This window comes from Plectropomus leopardus, chromosome 20, assembly GCF_008729295.1.
Source record: "Plectropomus leopardus isolate mb chromosome 20, YSFRI_Pleo_2.0, whole genome shotgun sequence".
Taxonomy (NCBI): domain Eukaryota; kingdom Metazoa; phylum Chordata; class Actinopteri; order Perciformes; family Serranidae; genus Plectropomus; species Plectropomus leopardus.
In genome coordinates, this window is record NC_056482.1 from 10,298,524 (window position 1) to 10,317,946 (window position 19,423).

Consider the following 19,423-nt stretch of genomic DNA (forward strand, 5'->3'; position numbering starts at 1 on the left):
GCAAAGAGGGTTTCAAATGTAGACCTGATCATTAGGAATGTTACTAATGTTACTAATTTTCTTAATTAATTTATCAGGATTGTGTGGTCTCTAAAATATAGAGCCCATGGTGACATTCTCACATAGCTTGTTTTGTCCAACAAACATTCCATACATTTGAAGATATTCAAGTTACTATCAAACAAAACAAAGTATGCAGTACATCCTTACAATTGAGAGGTTGGAGAGTGTTCTTGGCATTTTTACGTATATGAAAAAACTTAAATGATTAACTACTTACAAAATTTTTAGCAGATATTTTTCTGAAAGTTGTTTCTGCTCTGCTGATCAGATAATTTCATAAGGGACAAAAATGAACAACAGAACTGATCCACTGTGCTGCAGTGAATTTTACAGGCTTTAACTGCCTTTACATATAGACTACATTTTAAATATCCATCTCATTTGTTCATATGAGTGGATGAATGAGATCAAAGATGGAAAATATACATTTATTTAAATGTTTAATACAAAAGAAGGTTATTCCAAGTGAGGTTAATGGTCAATTTGTGACCTCCTGACATCAGTATGAATCTTAAACTGAAATCTAAATGAAATGTATGCCTAGCTTTTTTTATCAGGTCAGTTTTAATGACCCCACTCACAGACAGACATCCATCACTGGTTTTGGATGTGTGACTTATAAAATAAGTTGCGTTGACTCCTTTGTTTTCTCCATCTCTGGCCCTCCTTTCCTCCAGTAGTAGTAGTGAATGTGGGGGTGTAATTGAAAGCAGCCTGCTTTTGTGTTATTCACAAACTCTTCATCTTTGCTTGGGAAGTTTAGGGAACTACGGGGAGCGATAAAGAGGAGCAGAACATGGGGAGAAAAAGAAGAACAATAGAAAGAGAAGAAATAGGCAGGAGGAGAGGAGATGGGGGGGGGTTTGGCGAGAGAAAGAGGGTGGGTTTGTGATGGGCATCTGGAAACAATGTAATTTGGCTGAGTCTGGCTCTGGAGAGAGAACTAATGTTTGTTTAATGTGGGATTGTCCTGGACATGTAATTGCTCTCTTTTACGAGGGAGAGACTGAGAGGAGGATATGAAAAAACATTGTCAAATGCTCTAAGCTGTGGGTTAAAGCTGGGCGCATTCTGCTTATGTGTTAATGTCTCCCTCTTTTTTCTCTGTCTCCCCCTCCATTTTCCCTCCCTCTCTCCCTCTTGATGTCTCCCTCTTGGTCTCATGCTCTCATATAAATACACACAGAGCTCCCACTACACACACACACGCGCACGCACATGCACACACACAGCCCTGTATGTGCTGCTGTGTCTGGTTAGTGTCAGGGAAGAAAGAGTGAAGGGTAAAGGCCCCTTGAGCCCCCAGGGGACAGCCAGAGGCTCCCAGTCCAAGCAGGGCAGCTCTCTTGGGGCCCCGTGGTTGCTTTCTGCAGCCTCTGCACCTCTGATTACAGATTTTTTTTCTCTTGCCCTTTGAGATATATGCAGCGACATGCAGTATGTGCTCATACGCTCGTTGCATTGCGTTGCGTTGTGTGTCACTGTTTATGCTCCCAGCCAGTGGTAGTGGTAATGTTACTTCTGTGCCTCTTCGTCTGTTTACTGTTGCACATTTCTGGGAAGAGACTGCAAGCACACAAACACACACACACATACACATACACACACACACACACACACACAGAGCCAGGAGCATGTTGGACCACCCTGTCTATGTGTTTATGTACGCTGGGTTGAGTCACAATCTGTGATCTCTTTTTAATAGCCAGTGTAGACACATGCATTAGCTTTGTAGCACCATTCCTCTTGTTTAGCAAAAAAGCAGAGCCTGAGGATATATCAACAGATAATAAACATTTTGCCTTCTGTTTATTATCAGGCCTTTCAGAAAGTTACCACTTTCTTATTAGGCTACAAAATTGTTTTGAAAAATCCACACTTTTTCCATTAATGCTACAACCGCTCTGAGATGACTGGAAACTGTGTATTTTGATGATTTCTGTAAGGTCTCTGAAGTATATGAGTGAACAAATCATTTGAACCAGAAAATTAATTTTATTGTCTTTATTTTTTCATTGCTTTGAATGTGTTTTACAATGTCAGTCGATGACTCAAACATACTCGTACACACTAATAAATTAATGCAGCCTTCAAGGTCCCATGAAGAGCTCAGTTTGTATCAAGCAGCAACCTCTAAGGCTGAAAAATGAAGCCAGTGCTGAAGTATACAAAAAACTGCAGTTCCTTGAATGGCTGTCTTGAGGCTGGCTACAAAATGGAGTATATTCCCAAAGACCCCCAGGTTAAAATGTCCAACTTTACAACAGAAATAAATATGTTTATATCCTGGAAAAAAACCCCAACAAAAATCTGTTTCTAAAGCTAAAGCTAATTTAAACATTCATGACAACTGTACAGGGAGTGATTTTTTTAAAATATAACACCCATTTGCCGTATTCACACGATTTAGCATTTTTCAAGCAGGGTCTAAACATTGAATGAACAGTTTATAATGCACAGTAATGTAGCATTAGGTTAGTGGACGGCAAAAGCATCTGGAAACTGGATTAAATTAAACAACGTAATGTAACAATAAAACTGAATGTTTAAATCAAACAACAGGGACTAATTGTTGAAAATATTAATGGAATTTAAGAAATAAAAATGTTAGTCTTAATGACACAAGCCATTCATTTGGCTCCCTGTTAGGGTTTGAGTTTGGAGAATGTTAGGCTTGATAGCTAAGCCATCATCCCTAAAGGAGAACATGTCCCACCCTATGCAGGACACTCTGACAGCACTGAGCAGCTCCTTCAGTGACAGGCTGCTTCACCCACAGTGTGTAAAAGAGAGATACTGCAGGTTCTTCCTTCCTGCTGCTGTCAGACTTTTAAAATCAGCTCTGCTCCCAGTAGACCATGCATACCAAAACTGACAGTCATCACTCATGTGTAATATTTATGTAAATCAAACAGTGCAATATTAATATTTCCTATGTAAATGTGTGCATTCAACCGTTCAGTTTTTTTTACTGCGTACTTTTTATTATACCCTGCATTTTGTTTTTCTCTTCTTCTGGTTTTGCTTCTCGTTTTCCCCTTTCCTGCGGGAATATTAAAGGATTATCTTATCTTAAAGCAGCTATAAGGGCATTTTCCGTGTTTATTACAGTATTTGTCAAAAATGACAACTTCAACTATGAAGACACCTCATTCATATTATTACTTCTGTGTTTCACTGTATTGACATTCATTAAATGTCTACACAGCATCCTCCACCTGTGGCTGCCCACAGGAGGAGTTATAGTAGTAGACAAATAAAGTAATAAACACTTACATCTGCTCACGACTGAGTTGTAAACCATTTTAAAAAGTTTACTGCTTTTAGATGCTAAATAGTGGACCTTAGAGGAAAGGAAAGTGTTGCCTTTGCTAGAAAAAAGTGCAAATTGTATTACCTCAGTTATGTGTTCCTCAGCTCCTCGCTCCTTTTCCATACTTTTTCGTCCTCCTGATCCCCTCAGCATATTTTATATAAATTGACTATCTGTCTTCAGCGTAGTCTCCACTTGGCGCAATCACAAATGGGAATCTCATTTATTTTCTACCTCTCAGTCTCTGAGGTTGTTAAACGTAGCAGTTTGATCGCCCTGCCACCAGTTTTACCCATGTCCATTTCCTTTAATTCCACGGTGCTGATGGAGAGTCTGGGACAACGTAATGTGCAAGGGCAGAGATCAGTTTCTCCCTTCAAACACAGTTTACCTGAAAGCAGGAATTGATTGAAGTGTGAAATATCCTGTCACATTTCTTATAGTCTTTTGATGTAGAGCCACTCCCCCCATAAGTCTGATGTACATTATCATACCGCTTCCCCTGAAATCAGAGATTACGGTACGCACACACACGTGCACACACACACACACAGAGCATTTTTTTCATTTCAAGTGAAAATACCCAGAGGGGAAAGACAGAGAGAGAAATGAGGGAGGTAAAGGGCACCTATACATTTAACGTTTCACAGTTTCATACCATTTTAAACCTTTAATGTATATGCCTGCCGTTGAAGACTGTGGCTCGTTATCTTATCTTCTTCGCTGATGTAGTGAGAAGCAGCTTGCAACCGTCAAACTTGCATTTTCCTCACTTCTCCAGTATCAGCAATGTTTCTATCTAACAGATGCCATCACTTCAATATGTAGATCTTTAGTGTAACTTTTGCCTTTGCCTGCAGATGTTTTATGAATGTACACACTCTGCTCTCTGTTTGCTTGTGTTGGCCAATCAAATACATGCCAGCGCACATTCCTGCTAGATTATTTAGTAACGTGAACTTCATACTTCTGCTGTTTACATTGCAATTGCCATGATGAAAGACAAAATAATTGCTGCAGAGACAACTTTGCAGAGTAGCAAAAATACGTCCTCGTCTTCATTTGGGCTCTATTAATTTCTGTTTATTTATTTTATATTATTTTTTAAATGATTACCCCTTCCCCATGTTTTGAGTGCAAATTTGCATGGGGTAGTTGTGTAAATCCACAAATCCATAAATCTCTATGAAATAGGACAACCCTTTAAGACCCTGTTGCATCATCAGTAGATGTAGGTGGCGTTCACATACAGACGTGACAGTGGCAATAATGGCATTATCACAAAGACATTTTTCAGTTATCTTATAATGAAAGCATGGATGCCCACGATTTGTTCCCAACTTAAATTTCACGCTACCAAGTCATCAAACAAAACTGAATACTGCCTCATTACCAGGCCACTGGTATTACTCTGCAGGCTAATGTTAGCAACTGATGCGCCTATCTGCACTGATGATAGAGGAGCGGTAATAGTGCATCAACTTTGCTGCTGGACTTAAGTTAAATTTTGGGCATCAAAGGGGGCTTCAACATGGAAATATGTCAAAATGCTGGCGTGTCATGCACAAATTTGCAATGACGTAGTAATGTTAGTTAGCTAGCTACCAAAACATCAGCATTATGAAAAGGACCATGATACAGTGAAATGACATTAACCTAACATACTATCAGTGTTTCATTTATTTGTGACAGCCTGTCATGATTAAAGCATCTGCTGCCACAAATAGATTTTCTATTTTTGGAGCTGGACCGTTCATCTGGAGTGATGTTTGAATTTATTTACTATTCGGTTATTTATAGCACCACACTGTCGGAGTGCAGAGCGCACTCTGGGCACAGATGGAGCAGAAGAACGGCAAGTGCATTGAAAGTTTGCATTCGCATGCAGCACTCCTCTTAGAAATCGATCTGATCTGATCAGCCCCCTTCTTATCATAACTGTAAAATCAGTTTTATTAACGACAAAAACATTCTACATCCTAATACCATCTTGACGATATTTTAATGATTATTCATAACACTTTCTTTGGGGTGTGCCTTTGGAAAATCCTCCCATGGACGACCATGTAGCCCTAAAGACTCACCCTTCTTCTCTACCCCAACAAGCATCCCAACAGCCTCGCCCTTGTCGTAAACATGCAAATCAGAGAGGTGAGGGTTAAGTGGTACAGCCAAGGAGGGTATTGAAATTGGACCTTGGTGTCTCATAGGCCAAAAACTCAGGGATCAAACTGGACTTATTTTTTTTTTAAGATTATTTTTTTGTCTTTTCAGCTTTATTTGATAGGACAGATTATTTGAGTGAAAGAGGGTAGAGAGAGGGGAAGACATGCAGCAAAGGGCTGAGGTTGGACTTGAACCCCCAGACACTGCAGCAAGGACATAGCCTTTGTACATGGGGTGCCCCATCAAACTGGACTTTTTAAATAATGTTTTATTTGTCCCACTGGTACCTGAGGCAACACACCCCAATTAATACAGGACTGTTTTTGGTTTGAACACCCACTAAGGTTTTTCACCAGTGCTAACAGAACCATAGCCAAGTCTTTGGTGGTCTTTTGTGCTAACACTGAATAAAATAATCTATAATGAGGTCGAGCTTCACAAGTTCTTGTAACCTCTTAGACTTATGCCACTTATTTATGTTGCTCATAATGTTGTCCTCTCAGTCTCAATATAAGTCTGTCCCCTTGTGTTCCTCTCATTAAGTCCGTGTCCTGCTGAGAGCTGACTTACTCACTCACCCTCTTTGTAGTCTCTTATCTCCCACATTTTTTCCTCACCTGCAAAATAAAGACGATGCTACACTTAGTTGTTAGTCTACTTGTTAACCAGTCTCTCTCTATATATGTCCACCTCTTATCTTCGCTTTCTCTTTCACTCTGACTCTTTCTGCATTTATTCCCGGTCAGTAGGAGTGCCTCCCCTGCAGGCAGCAGGTGTTCTTGGGTCCTAATGATTGTCTTCTTCCAAATGGTAATTAGGGCAGCCCCGCTGTGCCCTGGTCTTTTCCTGATCGGGGTGCAGCAAAACAGAGCACAGCTAGCAGCGGATCAATTAGCGCTGCCCACCTATCTGCAAGACTGCTGTTGCAGCTGTTGGCATCATCTTTTTTTTTTTTATCATTATCGCCCGTGTCACCATTGACATTACTGCTGTTTTGCCCCCCTGCCATGTCTCAGAGAGGTAGTGTACTTATTTAAAACTCATAATAAGGTGTATTTCTGCAAATATGCTGGACTTCCCCTCCACACAGACAGTGATGCAGCGCTTGTCCAACAGTCTTTTCTAAATAGATTGGCAGTTGGTGCTGTAGGTCTGCAGGCAAACACGTCTTTTGCCTCACTCTGTGTCTATACATGCAACAAAGGATGTTTTGTGAGGCTGTGAGGTAATAAGAGGCTGACCTGGGCACAGTGCTCCACAAAATGTTGTGATTATGACATGGCCGTGGTACCATAATGCAGGTCAGACAATGACCTATTTAGAAAAAAAACTCCCAAAAGACAGAGCAGACTGCTGCTACTCAGCCAGTCTGACCCTGTCTGTCTACGTGGTAGTTTTTTTCTTCTCTTTATGCTTTCCATCGTCTGTCTTTCTTACACAAGCCTTCCTTCTTTTTTCCCAATAATGATGTTGCACAAAGGATAAAAAAAAGCAAAGATTCTTTTGAATTTCTGTTGAATAGTTTTTATTCTGAAAACATATGTCTTTTAGGTGCGGCTTTGAACTCTTTTTGTTTATCTCTCTGCATATCTGCTTGTATTTATCTCTGCGTGCTATCGTCTTTGTCAGTGTTCTTTCTTAATATGTCTGGTTTGTCTGCCCTGCAACAGCCCACAGTGAGCAGCGGGGCCAGCCAGGGAATCACTAAGCTATTGGTTTAATGATGCCAGCACCTACTTTACAGGGATTTACATGTCTGTGTCTCTAAACACCCAGTGCGCACACACACAAACATGCACAAAAACAGGCGTGAGTATGATAGGACGGCTAGACACACACACAACGGATAGTGTAGTGCCGGCAATGTCCTTCCCAGTCGCTCATTGCATCTGCAAACTCTATAATTTTCCTTGTCAGACGGATAGCAAAGGTCAAACACACCTGCAGACATAACAGATTTGCGCTCTGCATGCTAACGAATTAGCAGCAGAATAAGACAGATGGAAACGCACACACAAAGGCGCACACTTGTAGTCTTTCTGTTAGTGTAAACGGTGAAACCAGTAAAATTGGGGCAGGATCATTGAAACTAATGATACAGCTCATGTCTGAGGCCTGTGTTTTCCTGGGTGGAGAGAAGACATTAAATAGCGGCATGAGCGGCTGTGACTAAATGACAATGCAGGAGGCTGGAAAATAGCACATGACTGGAGGAGAGGGAGCAGAAAAAGAGGAGTTGAGGGGGAAAAATGAGGAAGGGGAGAGGGAGAAAAAAAAGAGGCTGTAATGGTTTCATGCAGTCATACAAACACATGTCAGGTGTTTTTTGGGCTGACTCGCGGGTGCATTTTTGGGAAAACAAATGCAAGAGTGGGAAGTGGAAGAGGAGGAGCCAATATATTTAAATCCTCTCTGGGTTTCAAGTAGACCATGGACCTCTTAATCTCATCCACTTGACAAACATACACACAGGGCCAGGCAGACGTCTAGCTAGCCTATTTTCATGTGACCTGAATTCCCCAGTGTGGCATTTTTTTCCTGCCAGGCTAATCTCATTAAGCTGGGTGCAGAGCTCGAGAACAAACACACTAGGCATCCCTCACTCCCATTCTGCCTTCATCTCCTCCTTTTGTCTTCTCTTCATTGCGTTCACTTTCTCCATCAACCACCCCCTCTTGCTCTCTTCTTCTATGCTCCCATTTTTGTTGCTGTCTTCCTTCCTCTGCCTCCTCTTCCTCCCACTCAGTTGTCTCCCGTATCTGTCCCTGCTTTCTGTCTAATTATGGCCTGCCACGGCAGAACAGAGCGAAGTAGGTCTAGCTAGGCAGTGGAGTCGAGCCCAGAGAGCCACTTCTGCTTCCAGACGCACAATCAATCCTCATTATAGCCGGCTCTCCTACCTTCAACTTGCCTCTTCAGGTCTGCCTGTTAGGGCTCCACACCACCGCCACACACCTTTGTCCGCCAGTCTCTGGAAATCAATGCAGTGCATTATTGCATCTGTGTGGCAAGCCTGATTCATGGTCAACAGAACACAGAATACAGTTATTTACAGCCATCCTAATCCCCCTGACTACTTTCAGGGGCTGATTGTGTGTGTTCATGTGCGTAAGACTGAATGTATGTGTGGTTACAGCAAAAAAAAAAAAAAAAAAAAAAAAGGCCACACAGCAAGCAAAGTTATTTATAAGATAAAGATTTGTTTCCGAAGCAGGGCACCGAAGATGGAATATAAAATGCTACCACATGCAGTTCTGTTACAGATGGTTAGCCCAGATTGGAGGTGGAATCTCAGCTTCCAATCAGCTTGCCGATGCAGTCTCTCTGAGCTGCTGTTTTGAATCCGGTTTCAGCCGGTATTAGCAAATTCTTGGTCAAAACAGGTCGTCATCAGAACAGTAATGTTTGTCATGAAGCCCTGCGAATAAGTCATACATAACAGCCCATATTCTATTCAATTAAAGTTGTTTTCCCATGGTAACACGTGGCTGAACAGTGTTTATAAATGTTCTTTATTACACTTTCTAAGGTTTTAAATTTGTCTCATAGCGCAGAGGAAATCTGTTGTTTTATCATAAAACTTTACTAATTTGTACATCTACACATTAGAAATTAAAACAGCTTGCTCCACAACTTATTCTAATATGTTTGACAGGAATTGAAGTACTTCCAGGGAAATATTTTCTCAATTTTCAAACTTGAAATAAGGCAGGATGTAACCTCATAGGAAGCTGCTGATGAGTACTGCCTAAGGCAATATAATGATGATAATAATAATAATAATAACTTTATTTATGTAGCACCTTTAAAAACAGGTGTTTACAAAGTGCTTTGACAGACAAAGCAAAGGCAGGAACTCAGGGAACAATAACAGCACTAAAAGGAATAAAAGTGAGCGGCCTCAAGCAAATAAAAGCCAATAAAAATAATATAAGAAGTAGTGTAAGAAGACGATATAGTGATTCAAGTTTTGGGACCAACTGGCTGAACTGGTCAGCTTATTTATTTCAGAATCCTTCAACATTGCAAGTGTAGGGCGTTCTTATAAACACATGTTTATGTGAATAGGGGGGAATTTGGTCAGTCAGTCAGTTAACCAATCAATCAGTCAATTTATTGTTCACATAAAATCATATAAGATAGAGGTACTGACAGATTTAATCCTGTCAGTTCCTTGAATTTGTAGATTAAAGAAAAGGCTCATAAATGATTGGGGGGCCAATCTTAGACAGTGTCTTCATTTAAGATCCTCGTGGTCTGAGTGTAGAAGCTCATCCTGAGTCGCTGAGTGCTGGCCTTGCCGGTGGCGTCTTCCTGACGTCAGCGGGGAGAAAAGGCAGTTATCCAGGTGGTTTGCATCCTGAATGACACCTCTTATAAATATCTGTTAGGAAGAGTAGTGCAGAGCCTATTGTATGTCCAGCTGAATGAACCACTCTTTGCAGGGCCTTGCGGTCCTGTTAGTTATCAGATTTACTCAAAGGCGTACAGCTTTTCAGTGTGACTTGGTCATGCTGTTCCTGCTACCATACAGACGCCAGATCAGGGTTAGGATTCTTTGCCGTGTGTGTTACAGTGTTGATCTTTCTACCATTGGACTTATTTCATTAGTGCACCATCGCGTTAAGCTAAGCTACTTTGACTCCTGCATTTTCTTAGTCTGCATTTTAGTCTCAGCTTCTTCCTCACGGTTGTCTTTTTGCTCTCTTCTGCCTAACATAGATATAATGTTTATAGAGTAGACACATCTCAGAGAAAATGTATTTCTAAAACTTGATGTGAATTCTTAAAAGACAGTCTTTATTTTTTTTTGGTTGCTTTTGGCCAAATGAAAAATAAGCACACCATACCTCAAGTCTGTTTTGCTTGTAGTATTTGATTTCATCAAGAGGAAGCATATTACTATGCATTGTTTTGTATTTTTAGATTGGTTTGGAAACTGGCTGCATCATCTTGGGATCTTATCTATAATACCATCAGTACATGATAGATTTTGCAGCGCTCTGCCCGCAGTTGTCACACCACAGGAGATCATACATCATGTCTTGAACTGTATTTGCCAATTCATGGCTGCCTGTTTTTTTTTTTTTTTATCTCTTTAAAGATTATTCGTTTTCCCACAGTCTATCTGCCGTTTCCTTTTTGTGCCACAATGGTACAAGCCATGTGGGACGTTATCTCGTCACGGCAGCGTCTGTCTATCTGTCTGTCTGTCTGTCTGTCTGTGTAGACACATTGTTGTGAGCACAGTAACTGAAGAACAATGCATGATAGAATCTCTGTTCTTAAACCGCAGTAGAGCAGATGATCTGATTAGATTTTACCTTGCTGCTCAGAGATCCACAATTATGAGAAAAAAGATTTCCTTGAAACTACCAAAACTCCTTTAAAGTATTGATGTATGGCTGGAGGTGAAGTATTTTAAGAGCTACAAGTTTGGCACAATGGTCAAAGGTTTCATAGCGATAAACAACATGAAGAAAGGTCCGCACACTGTAGCTCCCTCAAGTGCATTTTATTAGCATATCCACAAGTGAAGTTTCAAGTGACATTTTCTTCAGACTTCTTCTTATCAAGCACACTCTGACTCTGACAGTGTTGGTAAAACTTAAGCTTCGTGAACGTAGGATTTATTGAATGGCTATATTTGATTGGTTTGCAGTATACAGGTGTACCTAATAAACTGGTACTTCTATGTGTTCTTCTGACTACTCTAACCAAAAAGTCAGCCTGTGTTGGGAATTATATTCAGTCTGTCAGGTCACATTAGATACTAAGATATTGCTGTGTGTCTCAGGTTTTTGCATTAATATGTCTGAGACCCAGACAAACCAAACCTGCATCGAAGAACAAGTGGTCTCAAAGGCCCACTGTTGCGTCACCCCACATCGCTCATGTCTTGGCCAAGAAGATACTCTTGAACACAAGACTACAGTCAACAGCAAAATTGGCATGTGCATTGTGCACCTGCGTTAAAGGATACAACGTCCCATACCGGCAGGCGGCGGCAGTCTGTAATTGTTATCAAAAACTAAAACTGGAGGTCTGACAGGATGGATTCAAGACACTAGTTAGCAAACACAAAGTGATATTAAAAGAAAAAAGAAAATTCACAGTGGTCTAGCAAACATTACCACGAAGTTACCAGTCGCTTCTGCTAAAGAGGTCTGTGCCTAAAAAATTATCTCATCTAATATAGCAACTTTATGTCAATCTCACGCCCTCTTGACTTTAGTCATTTGTTGGCTATCCTTACTTCCATTTCTCTTCTTGTGAACTGAGCCGAAATGCCAATCAGAGTGATCTCATTCACTGACAAGATTCACCGTCTCCAACGACAATTTAACATGCTGAATTGGCCAAAAAAACTGGCAGTAAGCTCTGACTAGTGCCAACGGTGTGGAATACACTGCAAAAACTAGGGCGGTAGATGCTCACCAACAGCCTGACATTGACTGCCAGCTGACCATCGGCTCAGTGTGTCCTAAAGGCCATGACACACCAAGCCTACGGTCAATATTGGGCAGACGACAAGTGCCCCCAGCCCACGTCGACCCTCATCGGCTTTTTTTCAGGCGATTCAGCATGTTGAATCAATCCGTGGAGCCTGTTGGTGAATGAAATCACTCGGGGGGAAGTAAACAAACAGCTAAGTTTAAGAGGGAGTGAGGTTGAAACAAACTTGTTATATACGGTAAGATTGTTTGAGCTCTTTAGCAGAAACATTTCCTGATGGTTTGTGTCGTAGTTCATTGTAAATATGCTTTGTTCTTTCAATATTGTGTTGTGTTGTTAATGTGCTAACTGTCTAACAAGCGTCATGGCGGTCTTCGTTTCCTGTTTTGAATGAATACTGTTATGGTATTGTTCTGGTATGGAGGGGTGTCTCCTCTCATGGAGGCGCAGAACTTACATACTTATTGGCCCTCAGTTTGGTCTATTCCTGTGCAACTTTTTGGCCAGAGACACGGCTACATTAGGGCAATGCATCAGGGTTTTTTTGCCGCTGCTAGTTCTGGGATGTCAGCTTGGTGTGTCACAGCCTTAATACTTAAGTGGATCCAGGTGGCTAGATGGGATGTTTGGCAGATTTTATCATCTTTGGACAGAGCCAGGATAGCTGCTTCCCTCCTTCTCCAGTCTTTGTGCTAAGCTATGCTAACCGGCCATGGTATGGATTCTTATTAAATTCTTAGAAACTGAGAAATCGAAAAGTTGTATTACTCTAAACGTCAAACTACTCCTTTTACACACATTTGAGGTGAGCTCTCTACAACACACCCATACATATACAAATTCCTGTCTTTTACAGCTTTGAGCTGTTGTTTTCTCTGCTTTATATCTGTATTTCTGAGTTGTGACAAGTCTACTTTGTGTGAAGAACTTTGTAAATAACTGATCACGTCATCCACTCAACCCCCCTCGTCTTTCTCTCCATCGTTCCCACACCCTTCTGTTCTCATACTGTCACCTGTCACTTAGCGACAGTTGTCTTTGCCCAAAGAGGAAACCGACTATGACGTGACCCGATCTGTGGCACACAAGGTCACCTATCTGTCCCTCACTAGGACCTTGGCTGTCAACTTTCATCCTTCTCTCCCTCCTCTTACCATTTCCTCCACCCCTATGTTCCCCCCTGCTGATCAATCTATGAGGAAGCAATCATTTAAAAAACACCATTATAAGTGAAACCAGTGTAGTGGGAAACCAATTAACCTTTACATCCTCCCTCTCCCCTCAGGCACAGGACCTGAATGTGATTGAGGAGGTGATCCGCATGATGCTGGAAATCATCAACTCTTGCTTGTGCAACTCTCTCCACCACAACCCCAACCTGGTGTATGCGCTGCTCTACAAGAGGGAGCTCTTTGAGCAGTTCAGGACGCACCCATCCTTCCAGGACATCATGCAGAACCTGGACACGGTCAGTCAACATTTTTAGTTTCCGAAATGTCTGTACATCTTTATGTCTGGCGCATTCTTGTGAATGTGATATCTCAAGGACCCCTTGACACTAAAATTCAATAGGACTCAATGAAGAGCTGATTAGATTTTGGTGGTCATAGGTCAAAGGTCAAGGGTCCTCACCTGTCTCATTCTTTTGAACCCAATATCTCAATTAAACCTTTGAGGGCATTTTTTAAAATTTGGCACAAACCTTCCAGTGGACTAGAGGATGAAGTTATTAGATTTTGGTGGTCAAAGGCCAAGGTCAAGGTGACCTTGCATTCATCACAGTCTTTTGAAAGTGATATCTCAAAAACATCTTGAGGGAATTTCTTCAAATTTGACACAAATATTCACTTGGATTTAACGATAAGCTAATTATAATTTGGTGGTCAAAGTTCAAGGTCACCCTGACCTCATTTTTTCCATAACTTAAGAATCTTGGATGCCAGCCTTGAAACTGTGCTGATTGTGTAGCTCACTGGTGCATAAAGTATGGCTCACAGACATGGAAGTAAACTGTAAGCGCAACTTGACTGGTGCACAGAGGCGCACAACAGTGTGGCAGTATATCTACTTTTTCCCTGATAGTCACTCAAAAATAAGAAGTGAAATAAGAGACGCTCAAGCCTGGGAACCCTTTGCCTCGTGGCTGATTTGTGGTAATTATTCCATAGATCAAGGTTACACAGATTTTCCCTGAATGTCCTCTCAGTCTGCAGGGAAAGTTTTGAAAAGCCAGGCAGCGCTGGAACATATGCGAACTGCATCGTTAACATGGTGTGCAGTCGGACTGTACGGCATGCCGAGCCCTGTGAGCTTAAGTGGTATTGATGAATTAATCAGTCCCCTTGTGTCGAGAGGCTGTGTGTCAAATATTCATTGAGTGTTGGGGGAGGAAGTAAGAGTGTGGCAGAAAGCTGTCATTCAGAGCTGTATTTGTCATATAGAGGAGAGGAGAGGAAGCTTTGTTGTGCATGAGTGTGAAGGATGGGGGTTGCTGCATACATAGCCATGGGTTTTGCTGTTATCCATAAGTATGAGGGAAGCATGCTATCTAGAATCCCTCAGTTAAGTCAGTCTCCCTGAGGCTATTCTCCGAAGCCTTCCCTATGCTTGCAAATCCGTGTGTGTGAGCATGAGATTCAGGATGAGGGGCTGCTTTTTTGCTCCTCTAAATTAACCCCATATGGGAGGCCTTCAGAGTTAATGAAGAGATTACTATTAGATAGAGAAACACACACACACACACACACACACACACACACACGCAGTACATATGTAGGTTCTGGTGTGTTTGAGCTCTAAAGCAACCACAGAGCGCGAGCAGAGAAAACATTGCCTGTAGATGCATTTTTCTCTGTTGGTTTGACAAAAAAGAAGCATTAAAAAGAATCAGTAATACCTAGAGTTTTTCCTTTTTTTTTTTAATGATCAAATATCATACATTTCTCCAGGGAAGGAGCTAGCACAGCAGTGGAAACGCAAAATACAGTTTGCTTGATCTCTTTTTGGGCTTAAACCCAGAAGGCATCAGATAATTTGAGCTCCATTGAAGTGTTCATTTTAAGTGGGATGAAACATGCTCTAACCCTATGGTGAATTTGTAAAATGAAATACTATATGTATGCACTTTCTGAGTATGTAGCCTGCAGGCATATTAGCCAAGCCTATGTTCATAGCATTTTGAATTTGGTGTAGAGGTTATACACTCTGTAAAAGCAGAATTCATAGAGGGTTTTGTTGTTGTTGTTATTTACTTTTTTATCTTTGTTTCTTTTGAAGAGCACAGAAAACAAAATGATATTTAAATGTCCACTGGACACAAAACACGCTTAAAATAAACCAAAAACAAATCTTAAACAAATTAAAAAGCAAGGGGGGAGATCCCTCTTAAATAAAAGCAAAATTTGCTCAAATGCACATACATACACATAGATGCAAGCATATACACACATACAATATACATATATACAATATAAACAATACATATGTATATATACAATATACATATGTGGTATTGCTGCTATACAAAATCAGATCCTGTAGTCAGAATTTATGCAGTTTCAAGGCATTTTTTTACAACTTTGAACCACTTATTTGTAAAGATTCTCAATCATTATTGTCATATCATTGCCAGTTTAATTATACTATATGCAGCTTTGTATCTCTGCATAGTATAGACCCATTTTCGGAGCAACTTACTGTTGCTAGGAAACATGACAACCCATGGACACATCTTGTTGGCTTTTGATGCAAAAGCAGCTAAATGCGGTCTCAGATAGCTTGTTTTTCTGTCAACATGTAGTGTTAAAGCTGGAACATACACCACTGTTACTGTTTACAGAACGAACTCCTCTATATGTAGCAGTGCCACTTTGTTCTAACTTAGATCTTCATATTGCAGCCAGTGTCATCATATAGGGTGTGGCTGCTGCAACATCAATGTGACAGCTCCAAACAGCAGGATTAGAGGAGTCAAAGAGCTTCATGACGGAACTGGGAGTTGATATTAAACCTCAATGGGATCAAGATGACATGAGATCCTGTGTGCTAAGAAACAGGAGCAGGATTAAATGGTGGAAGATTTAGATTAGAGCTGGGGCACATACTGGATTAATGAATCCAGTGCTCATACTTGAGAAATGTGGCAATAGTATAATGATATTGCTGATCATCGTCTTTATTTTTTGTACATAAACAGAAAAATACAAACATTTTGTGATTATGATATTTTACATTTGATGGTTTATATTAAGTCCTATTCCCACTTTACCAACTGACTTTTGCCTTTACTAGGAATGGTTACTATCAAAAATTATTCCCAGGGCAAACCCTGAGAAAAGGTGAGTTTGCGGTGAGTTTGCGGCAGCTAAGCATTGTGGCAGCATAGTTGTAATGCTGTCACAGAGCTCATTATAATGAGCATTCATTGTATTCCACAAAGTAAGAATCAGTTGTGATGGTTGGGGGTCAGGGGGTAATTGGTAACAGCTGATCTTGGACAGTCAGCTGCTTCTGCCACATAAGGACCGTCTCAGCGAGCTACTCTCCTCCTGCTCTCTCTGCCTGGTTAGCCTCACCAAAGTTCTGGTAAAGTTGTGGAGATTGGATAAGATTGCAAGGTTGCGCAGAATTCACAGGGACTAGCTGACTTTGAGTTAACTTTTGCAAACTGTCACAAAATCCTGGAGGGGTTGGTGTTGAGCAAATTTGGGTTCTGCATTGTGATTGGCCATTTACTTTCATGTGACCTTGTAGGTGATCGGCTTCTTCAGTCAGCGTCTGGAGCAGGCGGGAAGTGACCTGTCTGTAGAGAGGGTTCAGGAAGTCATCATGAAAGGAGCCCAGGCGCTGCCCACAGACAGACTGAAGGTAAATCTCTCTCTCACACACACACACACACACACACACACACAGATGCACAGCAGGGGGATGGATGTAATGGGCAAGCCAGGAGACGAGCAACAATGAAATATGAGCCTGGCTGAAGAGAAAAGAAGTGGGACATATTGGACATCAAGGTTCATGTGTAGAGGGTGCAGTGTGTTGTCAGAGGCTGCGAGTTATGGTGGATTGGTGCTTGGAAGGTGAAGGAAAGAGAATTAGTTTGTCTGGACAGGTGAGAGAGGGAGAGGTGCCTGATGGGGATATGGACTGGTGGTGAGGGAAAGAGGGAAAGAGCCAATGGGACATGAGACAAAAGGCTAAAGCCCAGTTCTCATTAGCATTAATGCCCATCTTCATTCCATCTCCGCCGGCCTGCTGCATGCGAACATGTAATGGTATTTCAAGGAGATGGGATGGGGGGCTAGGGGGCACTTTGTCACGGGCACGTAAGATTGGGGGAAGGGGGTGGGGGGCATAAATCTGCCACCGCGCCTCGTTACCCAACACTCCCAACACTCCTGGCGGGTTCGCTAACCCCCGCCCTTCCCAGCGCTCCTCCATTAATCAGTGAGGAAATATGTAACCAGCGGTCTCCCCACTCCGCTCCTCACCAGCACAGAAGCTCTTAATTGCATGTTTCATCATGTGTTTCATGTTCTATACTTGGCGGCTGGCTGCGAGGCATTTGTCTCGCTAGCCGATGTGGAAGAGGGATGGTGCGCGGCCACGAGTCCATGTGCTCTCTCTGTCTCGCTCTCATTCGGCACCTTGGAGCGTTAATGTAGCCATCGACCATAGAGCAGTAGAATCACACACGGAGCCATGTGGATAACCCTGCCATGTCCTTCAGCGAGGGGGCTGTACCTGTCGCACACACGCATTCTGTCAGCTGTAGCTGGAATATGTGTGTATGGGGTGTAAGAGTGTGTGTCATCCTTTTTGTCTGCGTGTGTTAACTGGTGGTGGAGGAAGTACGCAGACCTTTTACTTAGGTAAAAGTAGCAATACCAGAGTGGAGCAGTACTCTATTAGAAGTCAAAGTCCCACAGTCAACATTGTACTTAAGTAAAAGTACAAAATTGCCTACTAGTGTTGAAATATACTTTAAGTACAAAATGTAAAAGTACTCATTATACATAATGGTCCATTTTAAAGTCATGTATATTATATTATTGGATTAAAAATAGTGATGCATTAATGTGTTCATCACTTCAATGTTGAAGATGGTAACTGTGGAGCCTGTTGTAAGATATATACAGATACTTTTTGTATATGCTATAGATACTCAATTAGATAGATTTTTTTAATTATTAATCTTTATCTGCAGAGTAACTACAACTGTCAAATAAATTTCGTGGATTAAAAAGTGAAGTATTTTTGTCTGAATTGTAGTGGAGTAAAAGTATAAAATAAGCAGAAAATGGACCCCAGAATTATACTTGAGTACTGTACTTGAGTAAATTTACTGGAGCTGCATCCACACTAATACGCTTTCATTTTAAAACAAGTAACTATTGCTGCATTTATGCTAAGCGTCTACACTACTCCAGTTTTTTGGAACCCAAACAACAGAGATCTTTGAAAAGGCTGCTTACGCTGTTTTAGTTAGTAAACTCCGGGTTAGCATTTTAGTCTGGATGGGCTGAAAGCCTTTTGAAAAGGATTATGCAGACACCCACGTCTGCTTCCCAGTTGGATCCTGTCAGTCACAACAGTTCAAGCCAAAAAAATATAGCCAGGCCTACACACCTTTTGGGATGTTATCCTTCTTGTGTGGGTGCTCCTTTTCCATTGTCATTGCTTCCTGCAGCGATGGAGAATGCTCCCAATGCCAATCTTAATGCATAGCCATATTTGCTTTTCGATTATTCCTAATCTGTTTTCCACCCCCTTAACAATCTTAGGACTCATTTATGCTCAATGTTAGATGAGTATACGGACACAAATGGAGCTTTCTGTCTGTACTCTGTATTCATTTTGCCCGGAATTGTGCATGTTTTTCTGAAAGCTTACAGATACAGACAAAATGGAGCAGTGCCACCAGCAATCGTGGGGCAGTGTAGCATAGTCCAAATTATATATGAGATGAGGAAGACATTTTTAAAAATGGTGAAGTGGAATAAATCGATAATATAGCAAAGTGAAAAGAATTCTCCGTCCATATGTCAAAATGTAGCTAATGGCCTCTCAGACGCCGTCTACAACACTGCTGACTTTGAAAGGTACATTATTATAACCTCCTCCACCAATACGTTGTTTGTTGTTGTTTGCAACAGTTTGTTTTACCAGTTCCACCTGTTGTTGGTCCCAGCAAAGACATCTCGGGTTTTACTTTTTGCCATCTCCGTAGTATTGTTTGTAACTTAGCAACCAGCTGCAGAATTAAGAGTCATTTTCTGCCTGTTTACATCGGCATTTGCATACCCAGTGTTTGTGAATGTAATATGCATTTTTTAGGCATGTCAGTATGGACACAGTTTATTTGTGAAAAGTTGTTAAAACATTTGTTTGTACTGAGATTTTTTTTTTGTTTTAAATGGCTGT

General features: G+C 41.3%; 1 protein-coding gene across 1 annotated transcript in view; it reads left to right on the plus strand.

The window, feature by feature from the left end:
• Nucleotides 1–19,423, plus strand: part of dym (dymeclin) — a 67,193-nt gene that overhangs the window by 36,291 nt on the left and 11,479 nt on the right. Inside the window, exons 15-16 of the mRNA XM_042509808.1 lie at nucleotides 13,284–13,466; nucleotides 16,751–16,864. Coding sequence (XP_042365742.1) covers nucleotides 13,284–13,466; nucleotides 16,751–16,864 — 297 coding nt within the window. The remainder of the gene's footprint in view (nucleotides 1–13,283; nucleotides 13,467–16,750; nucleotides 16,865–19,423) is intronic.